The sequence below is a fragment of the Antechinus flavipes genome, chromosome 3, assembly GCF_016432865.1.
Source record: "Antechinus flavipes isolate AdamAnt ecotype Samford, QLD, Australia chromosome 3, AdamAnt_v2, whole genome shotgun sequence".
NCBI lineage: Eukaryota > Metazoa > Chordata > Mammalia > Dasyuromorphia > Dasyuridae > Antechinus > Antechinus flavipes.
This window is the reverse complement of record NC_067400.1, coordinates 585,141,158-585,167,224: the sequence shown is the minus strand read 5'-3', so window position 1 is coordinate 585,167,224 and position 26,067 is coordinate 585,141,158. Positions and strand designations below refer to the sequence as shown.

At 45.6% G+C, this 26,067-nt stretch overlaps 1 protein-coding gene across 2 annotated transcripts; it reads left to right on the top strand.

The window, feature by feature from the left end:
* Positions 1-794: 794 nt before the first annotated feature.
* Positions 795-14,337, top strand: UBXN10 (UBX domain protein 10). 2 transcript variants are annotated; one of them, XM_051988376.1, is made up of 2 exons: positions 795-1,240; positions 7,492-14,337. In XM_051988376.1, the coding sequence occupies exons 1-2, from the start codon at positions 989-991 to the stop codon at positions 8,356-8,358; spliced, it is 1,119 nt and encodes a 372-aa protein (XP_051844336.1). In that variant the 5' UTR covers positions 795-988; the 3' UTR covers positions 8,359-14,337. The 2 variants fall into 2 exon arrangements, with proteins under 2 accessions (XP_051844336.1, XP_051844337.1); XM_051988377.1 differs by having other exon boundaries at positions 1,169-3,984.
* Positions 14,338-26,067: the final 11,730 nt, after the last annotated feature.

The following is a 26,067-nucleotide window of genomic DNA, read 5'->3' as shown; positions in this document are numbered from 1 at the left end:
TTAGATGAATAATTATTTACATTCTTGCTACTGAAGTCTTGGTTTCTCTTCACAAAAGTTTGTTCACATCACTGTGTCCCTCTGAACAAAGGTACAAGGAATAATATAAAGTGCTTAGTTGGGGTTGGGGGGGTAGAGGGAGCTTGAGTGGGAAGTGGTCCACTTGGACCTCCCTATCACTTTCCATTTCCATTCTCCTAGACCACATTCCCCTCCCCCACAGATCACGATCCATTTATTCCCAAGCCTTCCATGGGGCAACTTCTGACGGATATTCCTTCCCCTTCTTGTGTTGCTGTTGAAGACTGTCATATTCTCTAAGGCACCCCAAGAAGAATGACAGAATCCTGGTGCTGGGAGAGGGCTTAAGAGATGGTTCTCACCCAGCTTCCTAGAGCATAAATGGGGAATTGCAGAAAGAGCAAGTATTTTAGGGGGAATAAAGCACTTTGGAAGTTAAAGGAGTACCCAAGAGTTCAGACCACGTCACTTAGAGATTGGATGCTTAGACTGAGTTCTGGAAGGGGTGAACGCTGCCGGCTCTTCCATTTTACAGAGGGGGAAACTGAGGCAGACAGAACCAAGCGTGACTGGCCCAGGATCCCACAGCTAGGGCCCGCGGCTGGATTTGAACTCAGGTCCTCGATTCTAAGCTCCCAGGGTGTAAGATCACAGGGTTAGAGTGGCCAGCGATCTGAGAGGTCCCTGATTTCAGATGAGGAAATGAGGGGGAGGGAGGTCAAGGGATTGTGGAAGAGTCCGTCTCGGATGCCAGACAGCAACGCTGACCATCGCTCCGTGTTCGGCTCTGGGCAAATGTTTCCGTTCGCACTAAGGGCTTGGAGTCGAGCCCGTTGCTCCAAAACCGGAAGGAAACAAATATCCCGGGAAGGAGAAATGAATCGGAAGGGTTGGCGGGGAGAAAACCCCTGGGACCACAGGCTCTTTTTCCAGGAGAAAGCACGTGGTCAGTCAGAAAGCACTTGGGATGGGACTAGAATGGATGGGGGAGAGTAAGGCTGCCTCCGGGCGGGCCAGGAGGGGGCGCTCTAGCATGACACCGACCTTTCTTAATGGTCTCGGAAGTTTTGAAGGGGGAGGTGGAGAGGAGGGCAGGGACTTAGCTGGTTCCGGTCCAAACCGGAAACACGTGACCCGCGCGGTGGTTGCCGTGGGAACGGGCGCTGTTTACACGCAGCTCTGCGTTGTGGCCGGAGACGGCGGATGGAGCTGGGGCGAGGTGAGAGTCATCGCGGCCCCCACCCCTGGGGTCCCCGGGACCCTCGGATCCGGGGCCCCTTTCCCCTTCCTGCCCGGTTCTGGGACCCGCCCCTTACCCTGCAGACTGAGTCCGACTCCGTCATGGAGACCTTGGCGAGCCCATTTTCCAGAGGGGGAAACTGAGGCTTCTCGTCCAGCACCCATCTACTCATCCCCGTAACCCGCGCCGTGTAAAAACACCTGTAGCCCTAAGTGTGGAAGGCCTCGGATTAAAACGCTTTAAAAGTCACCCATAGTTCTGTCCCTGCTGACAGTGAGAGAGGCAGGGGGGCGGGACAGTCAGGAAGACCTGAGTTCGAGTGCTACCTCTGGGACCGCCTGCTGTGTGACCCGGAGCCGATCACTTAACCCTTGAACCTGAAGCCACATTCTGAGATTGCAAAGTACGGGCAGCTGTCGGCCGCCACCGGCCCGGACCCCCTCCCCGGGGAGCCTCCGAGCCATACATTTCCGTGCTGCTGTTGCGTTTTAGCTTCCTTTGTTGCAAGGTTTTCTATTTACTTTAGCTTCCTTTAATTGCAGAGTTTCGACTTTTACTTTGGCTTCCTTTATTGCAAGGTTTTGGCTTTCACTTCAGCTTCCTTTATTGCAAGGTTTTGGCTTTTATTTTAGCTTCTTTTAGATGCAGGTTTTTTTCAGACCTCAGTTTCCTTCTTTGTAAAAGAAGGCTTTGGATGGACTAACCCTTCAAGTTCTTTTTCAATGCTAAACAGATCTTAGGGTCCGAAGTAGTTCCGGGGAAGGAACAGAGACCGGGGACAGGTCTTGGGCAGGTGCGATGCTTCAGAGACCCCTGTCCGTGCTCCCAAGGGTAAGGCCTTGAATGCTTCCAGGAAGGGGAACCCCCCATTTCTTGCGCTTTGGGACTGCTCCCGCCTTCTTGCACATGCAGACTTTTCTCCACGTCCCAGATCTTCAGCTCCTTGAAGGCAGCTCCCCTGTCTCCCTTTTCCAGGTCCTTTCCCCATCCTTATCGGGATCTTAGACAGATCTGAAGCCTTAGAAAGCGCGACTTCAGCTTTCCCCCGCCCTCCATCTTGCAGACGAGGAGACTGAGTCCCAAGGACTTGGGCTTAGGCTGAGGACGGGAGTCCTCAGACACACACGGGGGCGTTTGGCTGAAAGCTTTGGGTCAGGGCTTTGTGGGCTGGGACTTAGTTGTTGAGCCAGGATTTCGAAGCAAGAGTGAGAGAATGGGAGCATTCCCAGTTCCTTTGCAGAGCGGACTGGATGCTTCTGCACGGTAAATGAGGCTCATAAAGAATTTAGGATCACTGATGTGTTGAACAGTTCTCACCTTCAGAAGAGGCACCTCCCTGCCTGGGAAAGAGCCCTGGGCTGGATGTTGACCGGTTCTTTTCCTTAGCTACTCCACTAACTGACTTAACTAGGCCCTCGGGCTTCTGGTTCTTCCTCTGTAAAATGAGGGGGCTGACTTCAATTATCTTTGTTCCTATCTAACTGGAACTTTTTATGTTTTAAGCTCCCTTCCCACTCCAACATTCTGTGACTCTAAGTTTCCTCTTCTATCTAACCTACATCTTTTTTTTTTTTTTACTATTGTTCAAACCCTCTTTCTCCAGTAAGAACTCCTGTGAAAGACAGTGGATTGAGATTTCCTTTTGTTTCCCAGAGTGGGCTAAACGACCCCCTCGATCTCCTCTTTTGCAGATAAAATTTCCCCAAATTCCCTTTTTCATCGTTTATTCATTTGGTGATATGGTCCAGTTTCCCCATATCCCTTTTAAAATGGGCAGCTTCTTACAGACGAACCACCCTCGTCAAAAGGTAGCGGGTCATAAATAAAATTGGGAAGAGAACCACAGTGTCTGAGTTCTCAGGCCCGCTGTCCTGTATCTGTTGGTTCTGCCCAGTAATCCCCCTGTGAGCCGATCCAAAAGCTTTAAAGAGACCCACTTCTAGCCATGTCCTCCCGTGTGTGTGGTTATGTTTATGTTTCTTGCCTCGACCCCGGAGGAAGTGAATTGTAAATAGAATGTATTTTGTATGTAATTCCCCAATTAATATTTGGGGAAGCAGCCCAGTGTTGTGGAAAGGGCTCTGCATTCGGAGTTAACAGCCCAGGCCTTGCCACTTCTCAGATGTGGGACTGGTCGGGTCCCTTCTTGTCTCTTGACGTATCTGTAAAAGGAGGACTTGGGGCAGGGGCTGGCAGAAGTGCCTTCCAACTTTAAAAACCCTCCTCCCTTCTCTTCCTCCTCCATCTGTTGCAGCAGACCCAAGAAGTACAGAACTGCCCTTTTCATAACTCCTTGGAAACGGGCGTCAGTGTTTGTGTGCCGGGGCTGGCGAGCCTCTGTTGTGCAGCCCTGGTGTTTAAGTAAACAGGCCACTTGCCGATTCGGTGGCAGCTTGATAGGTGCCCACGCCCAGATCCTGCAGAGTGGCTGGGTGTTGAAAGCCTGCCAGGCCTTGATGTTTTGAAATGAGTTGGGCAGGAATAATAAACAGTGGCTGCGGACGCCTTCCTTTGCCCGAGCAATGGGAAAAACAACAAAACAAAACAAAAAAGGAAACCCACCAGCAGCGGAGGCCCGGAGCGCCAAGGTGTGATGGCTTGGCTCTTGAAACACCTGGTTTCCTACCTCTTGCCAATCCGATGGATGCCGCGGAAAGTTGGTGTTCCCTCCAAGTAACAGATGGTCGCTGAAGGCAGGAGGCGGCAGGAGATTATGAAAGAAGGTTAGATGAAGCTGTTTTACCTGAAGGAGGTGTTAGTCTCTAAATAACTCTGAGTGGGCTTCAGCATTAGTCACCGCGGGGCTCTGGCTCGGAGGGGGCTCTCTGTCATGTTATCTTATGACCAGGGTGTCTTGAATAAGACACCCCCTGAGCAAAGCTAATTACAGAACACCGAAAGGTATGGCAAGTACGGGCACGTACGTGCTCAGATCCCACTGTTAAAAATATTCCGGGGCAGGGATGTGGGTATGCATGACTTTTCCTTGTCAAAGTTATTAACGAAGAGGTTTCTAAGTTACCAAACTCCTTGCGGCAGGAGTGGGAGGTTCGAGCCAAGCCTCTGATCATCCAGCAGGAGCTGCAGCAAACTAATGGCCATGACAGAAAAGCAGAAAACTGTCAGCTTCCCCAGTTACAGAGCTTATATTTAACACAGCTGCACAGCAGCCCTGACCCTCCAGAGCCGCGCTGAGTCTGAGTGGGAAGCTCTCAAACTCAGACGGGAGGACTTTGGCAAACTAAAACTTACAGACAAAGAAGCCCCAACCCCCCGAGCCGCCCGTGGGTGTCTGTGGGGGAGAGCAAGTTCATGGACGGGAGAGGTCCGAAGCCAGGGCGTTGCCAGTGGGGGTGAACTCTCGCCCCCTGTAGCTGGATGGTGTGGGAAAGGCTGGGAAAAGAAGGTGGGAGTACATTGGAGCAGCCGGAGCTTTTCAGCTTGTCCAGAAACCGGAGATGTACGCGAAGCTTTGGGTTAGGAGTTAGGGATGGGGTTCGAGTCCAGCTCAGGCCTTTGCAGCTAAGCGGGCTCCGTTGGGCGAGCCTTTCAGAGATGTAAGCCTTATCTTACATATCCTGCTTCCAGAGCTGTGACCGCCCAGTGAGGTTAGGAAAATAAAAAAAGCGTTGTACTGTAGGAGTCACAACTCTTTGGTATTCTTCATCTCAGAGATGGTAAGGGGGAGAGTTAAGCGACCTGCCCCAGATTATACGCGTTACAAGGACTGGGGTTTGCTCCGGGTTACCAGACCCTTTTCCCAGTCGAGGTGTGGCCTCTTTCCCTTGCACTCTGTATGGAAAAGTCTTTGTAAATCTAAAAGGGATAAATTTGGACCTATTAGTCCCTCTATGTGGGAGCTTTGGGGTGGGGGAGACATGGAGGATAGCCTTGGGGTGACTCAGTGTGTGTCACTGACCATAGGCTTTGGCTTAAGCCCCAGTCCTCTGGTAGCTAAAGAGGGCACGCCCAGGTGTGTTAGCAGGGGCTTGGGAGGGGGAGCAGAACCAGATTGAGGGCACCGGAGAGGAAGGCAGGTGGGGGTTGTAAGGGCTTTGGTCAGAGCATTGAGAACCAGGAGGAACTAGCAGGGAGGGTCTTCCAGTACCTGAAGACTGCGACTCCAAAGTCTGTCTGCTCGGCCCTAGAGAACAGAACTCGAGCAGGAGGGGAAAGTTAGGGGGTCGCTTTCGGTGCTCCATGGAAGGGCATTTCCAAAGGGGAATGAGCTACCTTCTTAGGTCCTAGCTGGACGATGCTGAGGCTTGAGTGGAGATTGGAGCTGGGCTCAGCGGCCTCAGAAGAAGGACACCCTGAGACCGCAGGGACCCTTTGGAAGGGTTCTCTGCTTGCCCACCTGCTTCTGACCTCGAGCTGATCTGCCCTAGAAGTCCCTTTGCTTCTCTTAGTCCCAATCAACAAGCATTGATTAAGTCAAAAAGCATTGATTAAGTTTTTTGGTTATACCACAGGGTTGTAATAAGCAAAGTACTTTGTAACCAACCTTAAATAGCTCTATTCTAATAGTTTACAGTATATAGCTCTTTGCCATTCACTTCATAACTCTCTCATTTGATTCTCACAACTAACCTGGGGGGGGAGGTAGGTGCCATGATTATTATCCCCATTTTACAGATGAGGAAGTTGAGGTAACAGGCTAAGGGACTGAGAGTCACACAGTTGGTATCTGAGATCAGGACTTCCTGACTTGAGAGCCATTCTGCTTGCTTACTTTTAAGTAGGCATTTTGTGCACATTAACTGTGCATTTTGCCCCCAGCTGCCTATAGTATGAATTTGAGATTTTACCCTAACACAGGTCAATTGTTGTTAGTGCTGATGATGGGCAGGAGGTGGAGATACTGAGGAAAGTCTTTTGAATTCGAGAGAGAGGAGATTAAGACCTGGAAAGTGTTTCAGCTCCTAAAAGACTTCTTGGGGGGGGGGGGGAGGGAGAGAAGGAAACAAGGGCAGGCAGGAAATGCTCTGAGGGGCATGGAGAAGGGTTGGATGATACTGCCCCATCAAGATCATTGGGTCCTGGCCTGTGGTAGTGGAAATAAAAGAGGAGATCCAGGTGCTGACAGAAATCATTGAAGGTTAGCATGAGAAGGGTCCTTGGAATGAATTATCAGATGCCACCTAGTCTCCTCCCTCCACATTTTCAAAGGGTCAAAGGGTAAGTATAAAGAGACAAGCTAACATGACTCGGTCATTCATGGGCCGGCCAGGTTGCCCATAGTGATAGTAAACTAGTTAGTGACTCCTTCCCCCCTCCCACCCCTCCCACTCCGAGAGCCAAACTTTAAATTCCCTAAAGTCACTCGTGGTCTGCAGACCCATTTCTCTTTCAGGTAAGAGAGTGCTATTCATCCTGCTTAAAAAACCCTCTGGGACACCTTAGTGAGGTACCATGCACATGAAGTGATAGTGGGGACATACTGAGAAAATGGAGCACAGCGATGTTAAAACCACCAGGAAACGATGAAGAGGGAGGAAGGAGGGAGGGAAAACTGGAGGAGTGGGATGGGAATTGGAGTAGAGGGAGGAATCTGAGAGAGGAGAGATTGAAGGAGGGGGCTGCAGGAAAGCGGGCCGGATGGACGCATCCCCTGGAGCTTGGGCCCAACCGGAGTTCTGGGCTTCAGGGGCCGCCTCTGCACATATTCTGGGCATTTAAAATGGTCCTTGTTGTCCTCAGCCCTTGGAGGGGAAGTGAGCCGGACTTCCTTAGCCCACAGCCTCACTGGTGCCAAAACGACCGGGTCTCTCTGCAGTGGCTGGAGGTGCTCTTGAGCCACTTTGTCTGTGCATGAGCTCTGCCTGCCCATGAACCAGGAAGCACAGCCTGCAGCCCCGAGCCCCGGAGCCTCAGCTCATGAAGGGGACCCCTGGGGCTGGGAAAGGGGGTGGCAGCATCTGTAATACTCTGGGAGCTCACGGAGCACTTTACAGAGGGAGCCGGCGGCTGAGAGAAGGGCGGGCAGGTGGCTGGGTGGCAGGTGGCCTGAGACCCAGATGCAGAGCCTCTGCCTCCTGCTGTGGCTGGAAGGGGGACGCCCGCTCTGCCCTTGAAGCTGATCCCACCCGCCTCCTTCCTGGGTGATCTGGACAAATCCCTTTTCCCCTGGGGACCTCTGGTTCTTCTATACACTGGAGGGGTTGGCCGAGGCTCCAGAGTCTCGAGGGCCTGCGAGGCCCGACGGGTGACTTGTTTCTAATTTGTCGCAGGTGCCTGGAGAAGCAATGGCCACGGAAGCGCCTCTGAACATAGCCCCGTCTGAATGCAGCCCTGCTCTGGACCCAGAAGCAGCTTTCTTTTGGCGGCGAAGCCCTGTCAAGATGCACGTCACGAGGCCCAAGTCTGCCAAGGGACGCACACGAACAAACCTGAACTACTCCCATAGTTCGGAGTCCTCCTCTTACCGCAAGCCTCCTTCTCCAGCACCCGTCGTTCCCTGCGAGGTGCCCGGCAGCCAAAAGTCAGTGGGCTCCACTCCCAAACCTCCCAGCCAGGGAACCCCCGATGAGATCCCTGAGCTGCTCCAGCAGGTCCCTGTGGGGTCCTCTTCCTCTCTCAACAAGTACCGGGTGCTCCCTTCCATTAACAAAAAGAACTTGGAAGAGGGGCCTGTGGAGACGGTGGCCAAGCAGGCTGGCACTCTCAAACTGGGCAGCTTGCAGGAGCTCAAGGCCCTTTGCCGGGAGGAGGCCCGCAGCGGGAAGTCGAGGGAGGGGTGTCTGCGCGCTGCCGCCCCTCCCCTGGAGAGTAAGCCCTGCAGCAGAACCAAAGAACGCAGCTTATCGAGGGCTGGGAACCTGGACGAGCCATCCGACGGGGAGCCCCGGCTGCTGCTGGCCGTCCGGTCTCCTTCGGGACAGAGGTTCGTCCGACATTTCAGGCCGACTGACAACCTGCAGACGGTGGTGGCGGTGGCCGAGCAAAAGAACCTGACGACATATCACCACTGTAGCATCGAAACCATGGAGGTTCCCCGGAGGAGCTTCTCTGACCTCAGTAAGTCCTTGGAAGAGTGCAGGATCCCTCACAAGTCCGTGCTGGGCATCCTCCAGGAAGAGCGAGAGGGCCAGCCCTGAGGGCCCCACGGCTTGCCGGCCTCCTGCTCCTCCGAGCACTGTGGACTTGTCAGCCATGGAGGTCCCAGGAAGTAAACGGGCCTGGAGTGGCCTGGAGTTCTCAGCACTTCTGTCTCCAGAGAGCCTCCTTTTGAAGTAGTAAGATGTGTATATAAGTTGAGTGTGTTGAAAGACATCTTTCCAATCCTTTCCAAGCCTTCCCTCCATCTCAGAGGTGAGCGGGCAAGTTACAAAGCTGCTCCGGGTCTTGTTCTCCTGGGCTCCCCGGCCCCCCTCCTGGGGCAGGCCTCTTGGGAGTACTGCTCTGTCTTTGCAGTGGATCGTACCAATTCAAAGCCTGCCTTACCTGTCTGGAGATGGCTGTGGGAATTCTTCCTCTCCAGGGGAGGGGGGCACTACCCAGGGGAAATCCTACTTGTTATGATAGGGGGTCAGAGAGAGGACTCGCTCTTCTCCTTGAGCCTAAGCATCCCAAGTATTCACACACTTCCAAGCATGGCTCCTGAGACACAAAGCAAGCTGCTTTTCAGTTGAGAATAACCAGATGTGGACCCCTTCTTGGGAGCCACTCTTTGGAGGCAGGTTCCTTTTAAAAGCTAGTGAGTCCACTTGCTGGGATGCCTCCTTTTTATTCCCATTGCTTTCCCCCCATTACCTACCTTCAAAGGAATGGGATGGAACCAGCTCGTAGCCTCTAACCCACTCACAGTGTCCATGGTCCCACCTGCCCAGTATTTCCACTTAACAGGATGCCTCTTGGAACTGCTCTGTTCGGTTCTCTCCCTTCCCCGAGAGAGGGGAGGTTAAGCCATGGTGCATGTGCTAAAACCTGGTCCCTAGACTTCTGGGTGGGCAGAAGGCGTTCACTCCCTCAACTCAGGAGCAGGATTTGAGACTGGAGGAGGGCCTTGTTTTCATAACTACCCAAACAAAATGATGAATACAGACAGTTTGCCAAAGCCCTTTTGTATTATTATAACTTCCCTTCAAACCCACCAGTTCTTTGGACCCTGTTCATGGCCAAACCTCTGTGGGGAGGGAGCATTGGGCCCCAGCTGCCATGTTCCCACCCAGAGAGCCGCTCTGAAACAAGGCAAGGGGGAGGTTCTCCCTACTTCTTCTCCCTTCCCAGTTAGCCTCAGTGCTCACCGGCGGGTGACTGTTGAAGAAGCGGGGGCCCAGCCACGAGACAGCCTAGGAGCCCTCCGATGCAGCCAGCTCGGCGCGCACTGCACCTTGCACCAGAGAAGGGACGGAGCCCGGCAGAGTGACAGAGGCTTACGGTTAGAGCTCTTGGCTGCAGAAGATGACTTTTCTTCTCCTTAGTCGCACTCCAAGTAAAGCCCGGACTTGTCTTCAGAAGGCTGGACTGTGGAGCGGCGGTCCGTACCAGAACAAGCTACTTCCAGAGCTTTGCAGGACAGTTCTTAGCCTGGCCCTGGCCTGGCGAGCCGCTCCATCAGAGGGAGATGTGGGCTTGAGCCTACTGGACCCTGGCCAGGCCGGAACGCTTAGGCCTTCTCTTCTCCTACCTCCCTAGGGAGGCCGGGCCAAGTAATTCCGGCAGCCCCTGACTCTGGCTTCCAGGCCTCATTTGTCCCCCCAAGGATCAGACACTTCCTTCTGCTGGGCGACAGCATCCCACCTGCTCAGTGGTAAAAAAAAGTCCGGCGAGAAAGCTCCGGCCAAGTGGAGGGACAGCGCTGACTCTGGCAGCGTCCTCCTGGACAGAACGCGGGCAGCCCTTCCCCAGGCGTGCTGGAGACGTGTTTGTGGAGTCCTGGTGGAACCATTCAATAAACTTTTTAAAAATTTTAAACATAAGGTGATGTTTCCTGTGCGAACTGGCGGGCATGGAGAAGGCCGCGTTGTGCGTTAGCCCGTCGGGCATCTAGGGCTCCAAGTTGGGCTTGGCTCTAGCTGAGTCCCCCAGCTGTCTACAGCCCCTTGTTTTGGATCTGCTGGATGCCAATCTGTTAATGGGATCCCCACACACACAGACACAGACACATGTTCTGGACTAGGACTTGCTTTTCCAAGCAGATGGGAAGTGCTTTTGGGGATTAAGTTTCTGCTGACTCTCCCCCATCATTCTGAGTACTGGCACTGACTGTGAAGTCGGAGGACTGGTTTGAAACTGCTTCCTTCTGCTTATAGCCGTGTGACCCTGGTCCTTCTCCCTGAAATGAGGGGGGCTGGGTTAGCCGATCTCTAAGGTCCCCAGTGTCGGCCGGGGCAGGCCATGACCGAGCTAGCAGCTGGGGTTTTACTGCTGAAGGCGACTGATGATCCCCTTGCTGGTCACTGATTGCATAACATTCCCAGGGCTCGCTGGTAACAAGGCCAGAACCCCCAGGAGAGTAGAGAGTGGGTCAGCAAGCATTTATGGAGCACTTACTGTGTGCCAGGCTGGCCAGAAACTTGGCTCTGTGGGCTGCTGTGAGTTGGACTAGATAGCTCCCGTTTCTATGAGGGCCTTGAGTTTATACAGCAACCCTTGGAGCTTGACCCGGGGGAAGGGAAGAGCTGGGGTTCATCCTCGGGTGCCAAAGCAAGCATGCTTCAGCCGGGGAGAAACAGAGCTTGGGACTCGGTTCACCAGTCGGACCAGGAAGCTACCGAGGGGAGGCCGGGATGAGCCCCTTCCCTCCCCCACAAATGCCCTTTGTGCCATTTACCCTCCGAGGGGGGTCAGAGGGACTGAATGAGGCCCTGTGAGAAGTGGCAAAAACGGGAGCAAAGGGAGGACGGTGACTGGGCGGAGAAGCGATCCTGCTGATGGTGGGGATGGATGTGAGGGATGGGATGGGAGAGCCCACGCTCGCATCCAGAGCCAGGGTTCGCATCTTGTGCATCTTCACTGGTTCCTCCCAGCAGGCTGAGACCAGTGGTGAGGCCGACCCTTCCATCCCTCCCCCACCTCCCGGCCCACTGACTGCAGGGAGGTGAGATACCTCCCTGGGCCCACAGGGTGGAGGGGAGTGGGCCATCCTTTGGCAAGCCAGCCTGGCAGCCTACCTGTTGTCGAGATTGTCTGTGCTCCCACAGCTGGGCCCACAGGGTGGACGGGAGCCTTTGGCGAGCCCGCCCTTCTCGGGATCGTCCGTGTTCCCACATCTGGGCCCACAGGGTGGACGGGAGCCTTTGGCGAGCCCACCCTTCTCGGGATTGTCCGTGCTCCCACAGTGGGGCCCACAGCGTGGACGGGAGCCTTTGGCGAGCCCACCCTTCTCGGGATCGTCCGTGCTCCCACTGCGCGGGGGTCCATGGCACCCTCCAGGGGTGTGTCTCAGTATGACCCAGTGGCCCCTCAGACTCCCAGCGCACACTCAGGTGGAGTGTAACAGGAAGCAGCCACAGACTGGAGGCAGAAGGAACAACAGGGCACAGAAGTGACATCATTTAGGATCCAAAAAGTTCTCAGCAGATGGTGGTCATTTCAGCCCATTCCCTGTCTCATCCTGCCCCCCAGTCCAAAGCTCCCGGCCAATAGCGCTGGGTCCTCTCTGTACCCTCCCTGTCCCGAGCTCTCCCTCTGACCGTGAAGGGGAGCTGCGGAGTTCCCTGCGAAGGAAGGCGTTCTGTCCCAATTCAGAGCCGAGAGGAGCAGCGCCAGGAGGCCGGGCACGGACCATCCCCTGCCCTGTCCCTGAGGTCACCCCTTGCCCACCCAGCCATCTCCAAGAGGGTTTCCAGATGCTGGAGACCATTCCCCAGAACACAAAGATTCCATTTCAGCAGCCTTGTCCAAATTGAGATAAAGAGGCTGGGGGAGGGAGGCAGTACTTCTAATTCCTCTAATTCACCAGCTACGTTTTCCTGTACAACAAAATGAGGGCTACGTGGCAAAGACCCCAATATGTGTGCTTCCCAAAGAACTTGCTGTGCTGTAAGGGACAGGGACGCCTGTCTTCCTGCGCGCGCACAGCCTGCAGTCCCCCACGACATAGTATACAACAGTAATGACTCCCATCTTTAGAGTGCCCAGTATCGACAAACCCTGTCCCTACACAGACCCAAGGGGTAGGAGGCTCAAGGACTTACGGTCATTTTCCAGATCACTGAACTGAGGCTCAGCGATGAAGTGGTTTGCCCGGGTTTATGTAAGTGTCTGCTAAAACCCTGTAGTCATACCACTATGGAGGAGGATCCCAGTCAAACCATGGCTCTCGGCCCGTCCCCTGCTCCCAAACCCCATCAATTCCCACCCAAGCCACAATTTCCAGGAAGAGTTCAAAACCCTGCAAAATGACAGGGCCATACACCTTTAAGCAAATGAGATACTTTATATTCTGGTTAGTTTAGACATCACTATTTTTCACCTGATTGCACGCAGATCGATTTTTCTTTACAACTGGGAGGTTCATGGAATTCTGACCCATGGCAGCTATTTGGTCCAATGTATAGAGTGGAGTCAGGAAGACTCAAAGTCAAATCTATCCTCAGATACCAGCAGGCAAGCCACTAAATTTCACTCAGCCTCAGTCTCCAGTCTGTAAAATGGAAATAGTAATAGCACCTATCTCCTAGGGTTATGGGGATCAAATGAGATATTTGTAAGGTGCTTAATGTAGTACCTGGCACAGAGTAGGTGCTTATTAAATATTTTAATTCTTGTGCCTCCTCCCTCCAAACACCTAAAATACTCATCTAGATCTTAGGGATTACACTTTATTACACATTTGTAGGGATTACACATTATATAACCACTTTCATTTTTACTGAGTTCCAGAAAAAGGAATTGCCTTGGCCAAGTTCATATAATAGAATTGCCATCGGAACCCAGGTCCTCTGCTTCCAAATCTGGCCCCCGTTCCAGTTTACCATAAATGTGTTGTTCTTTGCAGCTGTGTTAAAAACCCTCTAAGGACTCGGTCAGAAAGGAGCATCCTTTTGGAGATGTCATCAACTTATCATCAACTTACCTGTTAGACTAACATGTAATCAATCTTACCCATCTCCCAGAAGTCAGAAAAACTTTGGAAAAGTCCTCCTCCCAATGGGGAAACAGAAGCAGCTCCCATTTCTATGATAATTTGGCCAGGTGTCATGAAGCATGACCAATTTTGCCAATGTAATTTCCAAGTATTGCTGTATTAGTTCAAATAAAGGCCATGATTTCTCCCAAAATACAATTTGTATGAAAATTGAACATGGTCTAAAATCAAGGTTATTTTTTGACAAATGACAATATATATTTTCTCCTTTCAAAGAGATCTCATTTTAGTGTTATGACCTATTGTCAGACCAATAATTTACTTATTTTTAAAATGAAAGGTTTAGCAGAAATGATGTCAAAGGTTCTTGCTAATTTGAATATTCTGTCTTCTAAAGGCCCTCCCACCTCTGACAATCCATGATCTTGGAACTTTTTTCCTTACTCTTGCATTCTAAAGTTTCTTCCCAACTCTAACATTTAATGTTCTAAACTGGGCATGCTAATAAATATTTGAAAACTTTCTTTGGGGTGATAGGGTGGTGGAATTTACCCATGGCATACTTTTCAACTTAATCTACCTTATTATTATCTCTATCACTTTCTCAAGTATAGACAATCCAAAAAAAAAAAACCCCACAATAAATGAACTTCTAATTTGTAGAATTTGCATTCTGAGGTGTAACTGCTCACACTCAAAATTTGACACAATTCTCAGTAGCCAGTCAGAACTAGTGCTTAGATTTCCTCTCAGTTCTGATCATGTGTTTTAAAATCTTTACTGTCATTCTGTGTTCTAAGTTCTTCCAGCTGACACTGTGAACCTGGAGATGCAAAGGCCCTTCCAACTAGTACAATTTTACAGTCTGTAATATGGTTATGTATCAATGCAGTATCTTTGCTTGAAAAAGTGAGAAACAAAAACATAAGGAAGTATATGAAAGTCTTTGAATCAGTGATTTTTACATGAGAAATGTGGAATCATAGATACCATCAACTTTAATGAAAACAAGGAGAAATTAAAAAACAATCTTATTTCATCATGATGTTTTAATCAGTACTCAGCTCAGATCATTGGTCATATATCTCTGATCACTTTGGCCCAAGGATGTCCCTGTGAAATGATAAACTGCTATCTAGTCATTAGCAGAAATTAGTCCAATGAGATTTGGGGAGTACTTTATTTTTTATTTTTAATAATATTTTGTTTTTCCAAACATGCAAAGATAGTTTTCAACATTCAACTTGCAAAACCTTGTGTCCCCAAATTTTCTCCCTCTGTCTCCCCACCTCCCTCTCCAAGACAGCAAGCAATCCAATATAGGTTAAACATGGAACTTTTTTTTAAAGAAGCAAGTAAAAATTTTTTCACTCTCCAAAGGCTAATGAAGAACTAACTTAATCAGCCCCATCAGTTTAAAAGATGCTGTTTATTCATCCCCAACTCATTGTGGTCAGTTGAAAATCTGATTATCAGTGGGTTCTAGTTGGGGAAAAAAATCACAGGAGGGAAGGAAATGGAACAGAAGGGGAAGGAAGGGGAGGGGACGGGAGCGAATACAAAGGGAGAAAAAGGAAGGGAGGTTAGGGGAGGGAAGGGAAGGGGATGGAAAAGAAGGAAAAGGGTTGAAAGAGGAAGGAAGGGGAAAAAGGGAAGAGAAGAAAAGAAAATGAAAAGGAAGGGAAAGGAAGGGAAGGTAATATGCTTTATTAAATACAACTATGTGCCAAGGCATCATGCTAAGCACTTTTTTTTTTTTTTAACAAATTTTGTCTCATTTGATCCTTGCAACAGCCCTAGGAGGTAAACCCTATTATTATCCCCAGTTACATTGAGGAAACTGAGGCAAACAGAAGTTAAGTGGCTTGTCCAAGATCACACAACTAGTATATGTCTATGAATTCAGGTCTTCCTGACTCCATGCAGCACTTTATCTCCTAGGTCTATAAACCCACTCTAAAGTGGAAAGAACCACACAAGAGGGAGTTATGAATATTGCTGTTATTCACTCTTCCTATGGCAAATGCTCAGGAGGTGTTCCTCTTCACTAACCGTTCTAGTCACAGCTCCCTGACGTGGAACTTTAAGCCATTCACATCACATTTGATGAAAGGATATGAAATAAATAGTGCCAGATCTGGAGCAATTAATCCAGAACCAGGCAATACTGGGCCTTCCCATCTAACAGTCCAGTTCACAGTGATCTGGGATGACTTTCATGACTTTTAATTTAAACAAAAGAAAATTTTAATTTGAACCTCTCTAAGGTCGAGGTTGGGGTTCCACTTTCACTGGAAAAGATACAGAGGAGAAATACTCTTGGTACTTACTCGCAGTATTCTTGGCTCTTGTTTCCTATGCTCTGCCCAGCGTCCAGTGGCTGGTGCTAGGAGCCAAAACACCCCATGAAGCTCTCTCTCCTTCCCCAAATTCGCTGTCCTTGGTCCCTGGGACGTCAGGATAGATGATTATTGCTTCAGAAAAGCATGTGGGTTGGAGAGAGGAGCGAAGAGGAGAACACAGGGAAATGAAAGGGAGAGAAGCAGACAGACAAGCACATTGAGAAAATTAAGAGGGGTGCATTAAGAAAAACACTCCCAGACATAGCGTCTGCCACTTTAATTTTGGCAGAGCGTTTGGGAAAAGGCCTGTGTTTAAGGTGCAAAAGCAAGCCGATGACACTCAAGATCTAGGTTACAGGTACTTAAGGGATGTCAGGATCTCATTAGTGAAAGGGGGTTCCTCCCTCCTCTTTTTCTAAATTAAAAGGCATGATAGGGAATGGCTGCTGCCAAAGCATCCTGGATACATTCTGAATGTCTGTGAGGGCACAATTAGTGCTGCTCTTGATTAGGGCAGCATGGTAGTGCTTGCTCAGGACCACCTAAGCATTTTAGCCCAACACGGGTCAAAGCTGCTATATCCAAACAGCTGCCATTTAAAATAGCAGCAACAACAAAAAAGGAGCTTTAGGGAGTCAGGTTGGAGCGGATCCATGCTCATCTCTGCTGACTCACCCTCAACTTAGTCTTCTTGATTCAGCACCAGCCTTCCGAGAGTGCAAGGCTCAGAAGAAGCCCGGTTGTTAATCCAGATTCTGGGTGGACTTGCTGGACTCCAGATTTAGAGCATCACTCTTCCTAGAAGGGGATGCCCACCTGGTATACTTACCACAGAACCCTACCCTGGGAGGACCTGGAGACCGAGGGGCCTCCAAAATGACTTTATATAGGAATGCAACAATTTTAAGCTGCCCTAGAACCTTAGAACTGATTCAACAATTTCATTTAGTTCAACAGGCATTTATTAACCACCTACCCATGTGTCAGACACTGGGGATACAAGAATATAAAAGCAGAAGAGTCCCTGTTCTCTAGGCTTAAATTATGTTGGGAAGAAACAGAATGTACCAGGATAAGTAAATGCAAAATATAAACTAAATAAGGGAGCACTAAGGTCTTTTCCTATTCTCCAATTTGGTTCTCTAACTACAAAATAATTTCTGTGGGGGCAGGGCAGGAAACACCAACACCCTGTAAGGAGTGGCCGTTGAGCTGGGCCTTAGAGTGAGCTGGGGGTTAACCCTGTTGTTTGAAATTGCAAAGACTTTTTCTTTTTTCTTTTCTCTATTTTATTAAAACTTTTTATTTATAAAACATACGCATGGGGAACTTTTCAACACTGACCCTTGCACAGACTTGTGCTCCAAATTTTCCCCTCCTTCCCCTCTCCCTTCCCCTAGATGGCAGGTAATTCAATATATGTTAAATATGTATGTTAAACCCAATATATGTATACATATTTATAATCTAATTGCAAAGGCTTTCCAAAGAATTTGAGAATTGATACTGAGTAAAAGATTCTCAAAGGTGGGAAAGAAAACTTGCTGGGAACGTCAAAAATGCAATAGTGAGATTTCATTTAATCCACCAGTGAGGAATATAAAAGACCAAAGCCAGGTAACTAGCTCATATAGTCTGTGCTTCATCTTGGAGGCAACAGGAGACACATTTCCCCTAAGCTAACAACAGTATTTGCAAACTATATTCAGGTAACATTTGCTGTGATGGATGCAAATGGGCTTTGCCTTTTGTAATAGATGCTCTTGAACTCTGTGTAAATCAACCTTATTTTAAATAGATGCTATGGGAGTTTACTATTTATAGGGACTGAGCCTCCTTTGACCAAATTGCAGTGTCAGTTGGAAGGGCCCTCAACAGCTAGCTGGGCCAACCCCACAGGGATTCCTTGATAACAAAACCCACAGCTTGAAGCCATCTACCAGCCTGCTCCATTTCTGAATCCCTCTTACTATCAGAAAGGCTTCCCTAACTTCCAGGCTAAAGCTTGAACCCATCATTTTAAAGAAAGAACCCATCATACTCTAGGAAATGATCAAGCCTTCTCCTTTTCCTCTCTCCTCCCAAAGTGGCCCTCCACCTTCTCTTTTTCTCTTTTTTCTTCAAGCAAAACATGCATATTCCTTTAATTTATGCTCACATAGCTTGAAGGAGGATGCCTTCCTCTGAGCCCAGTCTTATCCTGCCCTTTTTAAATGTGGCACCCAGAACAGCACAGTATTTCAGACAGAACCTGGCCAGGATGGTCTGTCAGAGTAAACCAGTGTTTTTTAAAATAAATGTTGTTTTACTTTGTAGTTTTGTATATTTGTATACTAGTTTCTTAAAATAGGACTTATCTTTACACACAGAGTTGGGAGGGCTGTTAGAACTCAGAATGAGAGCTGGGAGGGTCCTTAGAACACAGGATGTCAGAGTGGGGAGGGGGCTTAAAACCCAGAATGTCAGAACTGGGAAGGTCCTTAGAACGCAATGTTAAAGATGGTAGGGGCCTTAGAAAGTAGAATGTAATACCTAGAATACTGAATGTGAGATTCAGGAGGGGCCTTTGAATGATAACAGTTTAAATCTCTTATTTTACAAAGAAGAAAATAAAAGTGTAGGGAAGGCAAGGAATTTAGCATTAGACACAGTCTTTCATAGAAGAGCAGAGCCTTGCAGATCTGCTCTTTGACTTTTTTTCCTTCTGAGAATTTGGATGAGATACAATTTAGTAACCTTGAGCTCATACACAACAAATACCAACCTGCTCATCAGAAAGTCAAAAGTCTATCATTTCCACTAACTAGACCACCCAAGTACAAGGATACATCCCCGCTATGAGGCCTGGAGTTTTGTTTTCTGATGGTGTGTGGGGGTTGGACTCAAGGTTCAGGCCTGAAAAGTCAGTTCTGCTTAATAAAGAAAGCTTTTGCAGGAAATGCTGCCATTGGCATCCAAGTTAGCTTCCTTGAAGACATGTGACTGACATAAGAATGGCTCAGGAATCTGATCCAGAGCTAAGGGAAGCAAAAGCTGGACCTACGAGGTAACCTCTCTTCTGGGGGGAAGGGAGGGAAAGAAAAGAATAATAATGCCTAGCACATTTACATAGTAATTTAAGATTTTGCTCTACTTATGATGATTCTTACAATCACCCTGGGAGGTGGGTGCTATTATTATCTCCATTCTATAGATAAGGAAACTGTGGAACTTAAATGATTTGCCCAGAGTCACACAATTTGTAGCTAAGGATGATTTCAACTCAGATTGTCCTGAGTTTTAATTCTAACTCTGTCATTAAACTATCTAAAATACTGGATCTGCAGGACCTGGATTTATATCCTAATTCAGCCATTTACTTCCTCTAGGGACTCAGGCAAATCCATTGTTTTGTCTGGGACTCAGCTTCCTCCTCTGTAAAATGAGGAAATTAAACTTAAGTCTGAAGATGCTGGGGTTGGTGGGATAAGGACTGACAATCCTGTAGGGTCATTTCCGTCACTGGAGGCGTTCTCCGGGTTATCCCGCAATCTGGGAAATCTGGCCACCTTGTGTCATTTCTGAGGCTCCTGACAGGGTTCTGACACAGGTAGGCAAACTCTGATTGGTTCTGTCCACCTGGTTTTGGTGCTCACCCACAGTGTTCAATGAGGATCCTATTATTACCTCAATCTAGTGCGGTTCTGTAGGAGAAGGGCAGCTGCCTGGTCTCGGAATACTTTCTTCTTCCTTGAAGGACAGGGAGATGGCCCATGTGTAGGTGAGACAGCTCTTTTAGAAACAGCAGAGCTGGAATCCTTGAATGTCAGAGGCTGGGACCATGTAGAGGCCGATCCCTTTCATTGATAGAGGAACTAGACAGCTGGAGATGGGAAAATATTGGTTCAAGGTCAGTAGGAACCGATTTAGGGGAAGGCTTACAAGGGGAGAGACAGAGACCCACAGACATCCAGCTTGGGCTGGGGAGTGGAAAAAGATGGGGCAGGAGAGGAGTTCACCCCAGCCTACCATCTGCTAGCTTCTTCTTTTAACTAATTATTCTTTCTAGCTTGGGGCTACATTCTGTCGTTTCTATTCTGCGGAACAACTTAAAGAGCTGTCAGTGTGCCCTAAATCCAGCACCCTCTAAACTGGCACCCTGGAACAAAACTCTGTATGCTCCACCCTAGTTATATCTCTCAGAGTGGGGACTTCTAAAGAGGGCAGGATCCCTCTCTAATAAGTTCAACCAATTTCCTAGGTTTTCTTTCCCTTAAAAAAAAAACCAAACACTAAATTACTTATTTATTTATTTATTTTAAAAAAATCTTTTCTTTTAAAATTGAGTTCCAAATTCCTTTCATTCCTCCTATCCTTTTTCCACCCCCTGAGAAGGCAAGCAAAATGATATCAATTATACATGGGAAATCATGCAAAACATATTTCTATGTTAGCCATATTGCACAAAAAAAGTGAGAAAATTATGCTTCACTTTGTACTCAGAATTCATCAATTCTCTGCAGGTGGAAAGCACTTTTTCATCAGGACACCTTTAGGATTGTCTTGGATCATTTTATGGATCAGAACAGCCAAGTCTTTCACAGTTGATCATCCTTACCAAATTGCTGTTACTATGTACAATAATCTCTTAGTTCTCACTTCACTTTGCATCAGTTCACATAGGTCTTGCCATGTTTTTTTTTTCTCTCCTAAAACCACACCCTTGTCATTTCCTAGAACAAAATAGTATGTCATGACAAACCATATGACACAACTTGTTCAATGATTTCCCATTTGAAAGGCATTTCTCAATTTCCAATTCTTTGCCACTATACAAAAAAAAGTTGTAATAAATATTTAGGTCCCTTTCCTTTTCCTTTCATATCTTTGGAGTATAGTTCTAGCAGTAGTAATGCTGAATCAAAGGTTATGTCCACTTTCATAGAGCTTTTAAGGGGTATGAACTATCTTGTTCCAAGATATTTTCTAGAATTACTTGGACCAGTTCACAACTCCACCAACCATTCTTTAATGCACCTATTTTCCCCTCATCCATTCTAGGATATGTTATTTCTGATGGATATGAGGTGATAGCTCAGAGTTGTTTAAATTTGCCTTTCTCTAAATAATAGTGATTTAGAGCATTTTTTTTCATTTGATTATACCTTTGGTTTCTTTTTCTGAAAACTACCTGTTCATATCATCTGACTGGTTATCAATTTGGTAATGACTCTGATATTTATAAATTTGACCTAGTTCCCTATATATTTGAGAAAGGAGGCCTTTATCAGAGAAAATTGCTGTGATTTTTTTATATTACTTCATTGTCTATGGTACATTTTTAGCAAAATGTAGTTTCCCTGATTATCTCTTTCAATTATCTCTATTTTTGCTTTGGCTTTGTCTAGGATCATGATTTCAAACCCTGTCTTTTTAACTTCTGCTGAAGCATAATAGATTCTGTTTCAGCCTCTTATTTGAACTTTGTGTGTGTCTCTTGTCAATAGTATATTGTTGATTTCTGGTCTCTGATGCATTCTGCTATTTGCTTCTGTTTTATGGATGAGCTCATCCTGTTCACTTTCACAATTATAATTATGTATTTCCTTCCATCCTATTTGCTTCTCTTTTTCCTTCTCTCTGTCTTGTCCTCCTCAAAAGTTTATTTTGCTTCTGACCACTGTTTCCCTTAATCTGCCTTCCCTTTTATTGCTCCTCTTCCCTCCCCAATATCCTTCCCCTCCTATTTATCCCTATCGGGTAAGATAGATTTCTTTACCCAGCTGAGTGAGATTAATATTCTTCCCTCTTTGAACAAATTCTGATGAGCATGAGATTCAAACATTGCTTGCCACCCCCAATTTTCCCCTCCAATATAAAAGTTCTTTGAAAATTTTTCCCATTCTATCTGTCCCTCCTCTATTCTTCAAGTTCATCCATCTTTCTTTTTTCTTTTTCTTTTTTGCAAGTTTCTTTTTTTTTATCATAGCTTTTTATTGACAGAACATATGCATGGATAATTTTTCAACTTTGACCCTTGCAATCACTTCTGTTCCAACTTTTCCCTTCCCTCCCTCCACCCTCTCCCCTATATGGCAGGCAGTCTCATACATGTCAAACATGTTAACGTATATCTTAAATACAATATATATGTACATGTTTATACAGTTCTCTTGTTGCACAAAAAAATCAGATTTAGAAAGGTAAAATAACTTAGGAAGAAAAACAAAAATGCAAGCAGTCCACATTCATTTCCCAGTGTTCTTTCTCTGGGTGTAGCTGGTTCTGTTCATTACTGAATAATTGGAACTGAATGGGATCCTTTCATTGCCAAAGATATCCACTTCCATCAGAATACATCCTCATATAGTATCATTATTGAAGTGTATAATGATCTCCTGGTTCTTCTTATTTCACTTAGCATCAGTTTATGTAAGTTTCTCCAGACCTCCCTGAAATCATGTTGTTGGTCATTTCTTACAGAACAATAATATTCCATAACATTCATATACCATAATTTACTCAGCCATTCTCCAATTGATGGGCATCCATTCAATTTCCAGTTTCTAATCATTACAACAGGGGCTGTCACAAACATTCTTACACATGTGGGTCCCTTTCCCTTCTTTAAGATCTCTTTGGGATATAAGCCCAGTAGTAACACTGCTGCAAAGCGTATGCACAGTTCGATAACTTTTTGAGCATAGTTCCAGATTGCTCTCCAGAATGGTTGGATTCCACAATGCATCAGTGTCCCAGTTTTCCTGCATCCCTTCCAACTTTCATCATTATCTTTTCCTGCCATCTTAGCCAATCTGACACGTGTGTAGTGGTATTGCCTTAATTTGCATTTCTCTGATCAATAATGATTTGGAACACTCTTTCATATAGTAGAAATAGTTTCAATTTTATCATCTGAAAATTGTCTGTTCACATCCTTTGACCATTTATCAATTGGAGAATAACTTGATTTCTTATAAATTAGAGTCAATTCTCTATATATTTTGGAAATGAGGCCTTTATCAGAACCTTTAACCGTAAAAATGATTTCCTAGTTTATCGCTTCCCTTCCAATCTTGTCTGCATTAGTTTTGTTTGTACAAAAGCTTTTTAACTTGATTTAATCAAAAATTATCTATTTTGTGATCAGTCATGATCTCTAGTTCTGAGAGGTAAACTATCCTATGTTCTTCTAATTTATCTCATTCTAATCTAATCTAATCTCATTCTTTATGCCTAAATCATGAACTCATTTTGATCTCATCTTGGTGTACTGTGTTAAATGTGGGTCCATCATCTGTCTTACTTAACCCTTCACTTTTTTGTGTGTGTGGAGATTATCCCAACATAAATGACTCACATTCATACTCTCTGATAATATATATTCCTTCTAACAGTCTTAATAATGACAAAGTTCTTAGGAGTTTCATGCATCATCTCTCCATGTAATAATATAAGTAGTTTAACTAATTTCAGTCTCTTATGATTTCTCTTTCATGTTTACCTTTTTATGCTTCTCTTGAAAATCATGTTTGAATACCAACTTTTCTATTCAGCTCAGCTTTGATCTTTTCATCAAGGAATGTTGAGATGTCCTCAATTTCATTAAATATTCATTTTTTTCTCTTGAATAATTATACTCAGTTTTGGCAGGTAGATTATTCTTGATTAAAACCTTTTGCCATTTGGGATATCATATTCTTGGTTGAAATCTTAGCTCTTTTGCCTTTCTGGAATATTATATTCCAAGACTCCTTAACTTGGAAGCTGCTAAATTTTATGTGATCCCAACTGTGGCTGCACAGTATTTGAACTGTTTCTTTCTAGCTCCTTGCAATATTTCCTCCTTGATCTGGGAATTCTAAAATTTGGCTATACTATTCCTGTGAGTTTTCACTTTTGGATTTCTTTCAGGCTAGTGGTGGAGTCTTTCAATTTCTATTTTACTCTTGGGATCTAAGATATTAGGGCAGTTTTCCTTAACAATTTCTTGCATGATGATGCCTATGTGTTCTCTCTCTCTCTCTCTCTCTCTCTCTCTCTCTCTCTCTCTCTCTTTTGCTCTCGCTCTCTCCCCTGCTCTCACTCTTGCTCTCTTCCCGTTCCCCCTATCCTCTCTCTTTTATCATGATAGTTCAATAAGTCTTAAATTCTCTTCTTGAACTATTTTTAGGTCAGTCTTTTTCTCAATGAGATATTTCACATTTTATTCCATTCTTTGTTATTCTTCTGACTTTGTTTTATTGTTTCTTGGTGTCTCATGAAGTCATTAGTTTCCATTAGACCAATTATAATTTTTTAAAAATTATTTTTTTCAGTGAGCTTTTGCATGTCTTTTGCCATTAGACCAATTCTATTTTTAAGATATTATTTTCTTTTTTTTTTTCTTATAACTATTTACAAAATATATGCATGGTAATTTTTCAACACTGACCCTTGCAAAACCTTCTGTTCCAACTTTTCCCCTCCTTTTCCTCACCCCTCCCCTAGATGGCAGGTAGTCCAATACATGTTAAATAAATTAAAGTATATGTTAAATCCAATATATGTATATATATTTATACAGTTATCTTGCTGCACAAGAAAAATCAGATTTAGATAGAAAGAAAAAAAAACCTGATAAGGAAAACATAAATGCAAGCAAACAATAACAGAAAGAGTGAAAATGCTATGTTGTTCACACTCAGTTCCCATGGTCCTCTCTTTGGGTGTAGATGGTTCTCTTCATCACTGAACAGGTGGAACTGATTTGAATCATCTCACTGTTGAAGAGAGCCACATCCTTCAGAGTTGATCTTCGTATAATCTTGTTGTTGCTGTGCATAATAATCTCCTAGTTCTGCTTATTTCACTTGGCATCAATTCATATAAATCTCTTCAGGCCTCCCTGAAATCATGTTGTTGGTCATTTCTTACAGAACAATAATATTCCATAACATTCATATACCACAATTTACTCAGCCATTCTCCAATTGATGGGGATCCATTCAATTTCTAGTTTCTAGTCACTACAAAAAGGGCTGTCACAAACATTCTTGCACATGTGGATCCCTTTCTCTTCTTTAAGATCTCTTTGGAATATAAGCCCAGTAGTAACACTGCTGGGTCAAAGGGTATGCACAGTTTGATAACTTTTTGAGTATAATTCCAGATTGCTCTCTAGAATGGTTGGATTTGTTCACAATTCCACCAACAATGTATCAATGTCTCAGTTTTCCCACATCCCCTCCAACATTTATCATTATCTTTTCCTGTCATCTTAGCCAATCTGACAGGCGTATAGTGATATCTCAGAGTTGGCTTAATTTGCATTTCTCTGACCAATATTGATTTGGAGCACCTTTTCATATGACTTAAAATAATTTCAATTTCTTCATGTGAAAATTGTCTGTTCATATCTTTTGACCATTTATTAATTGGAGAATGGCTTGATTTCTTATAAATTGGAGTCAATTCTCTCTCTATATTTGAAAATGAGGCCTTTATCAGAACCTTTGAATGTAAAAATGTTTTCCCAATTTATTGCTTCCCTTCTAATCTTGTCTGCATTAGTTTTGTTTGTACAAAAACTTTTTAATTTAATATAATCAAAATTTTCTATCTTGTGATCAATAATGATCTCTAGTTCTTCTTTGGTCACAAATTCCTTCCTCTTTCACAGGTCTGAGAGGTAAACTATCCTATGTTTTTTAATTTGTTTATAATCTCATTTTTTATGTCTAGATTGTGAACCCATTTTGACCTTATCTTGGTATACAGTGTTAAATACAGGTCAATGCCATACTAGTTTCCAATTTTCCCAGTAGTTTTTGTCAAATAGTGAATTCTTATCCCAAAAGCTGGGGTCTTTGAGTTTGTCAAACACTAGATTGCTATAATTATTGACTATTTTGTCCTGTGAACCTAACTTACTCCACTGATCAACTAACCTATTTCTTAGCCAGTACCAAATGGTTTTGATGACCGCTGCTTTATAATATAGTTTTAGATCCAGTACAGCTAGGCCAAAGGTATTATTTTCTTCAGTAATTTTTGTGTGTGTGTGTGTTTTTTTTTTTTTTACTAAGCTGTTAATTCTCTTTTCATTATTTTCTTGTACCTCTGTTAATTCATTCCCCAATTTTTCCTCTACTTCTCTTATTTTTTTTTTCTTTAACGCTTCCAGGAGTTCTTGTTGAGTGCAGTAGACATTTTAACATTTTTCTCTGGGGGCTTTGCTTGTAATTGTTTTCATATTGTTGTCTTCTGAGTTTGCCTTCGTCTTCTTTGACCTTATAGTAACTTTTTATGAGTCAAGTTTTTTTTTTTTTTTTTGTTATTTGCTAATTTTCCAAATCTCTTTCTTGACTTTGAACTCTTTGTTAAAATTGGATTCTGCTCTCCTGGGGAAGAAGGCATCATGCCAAGTTTTAGGCTTTTCCATGCTTCTGTTTTCAGAACTAATTCTGGGA

Excerpts from the sequence above, each read along its gene's own strand:
- UBXN10 (XM_051988376.1), top strand. The coding sequence starts at position 989 with ATGGGACTAGAATGGATGGGGGAGAGTAAGGCTGCCTCCGGGCGGGCC. Across the intron at positions 1,241-7,491 it reads GCGGATGGAGCTGGGGCGAG|GTGCCTGGAGAAGCAATGGC; the intron begins GTGAGAGTCATC and ends AATTTGTCGCAG.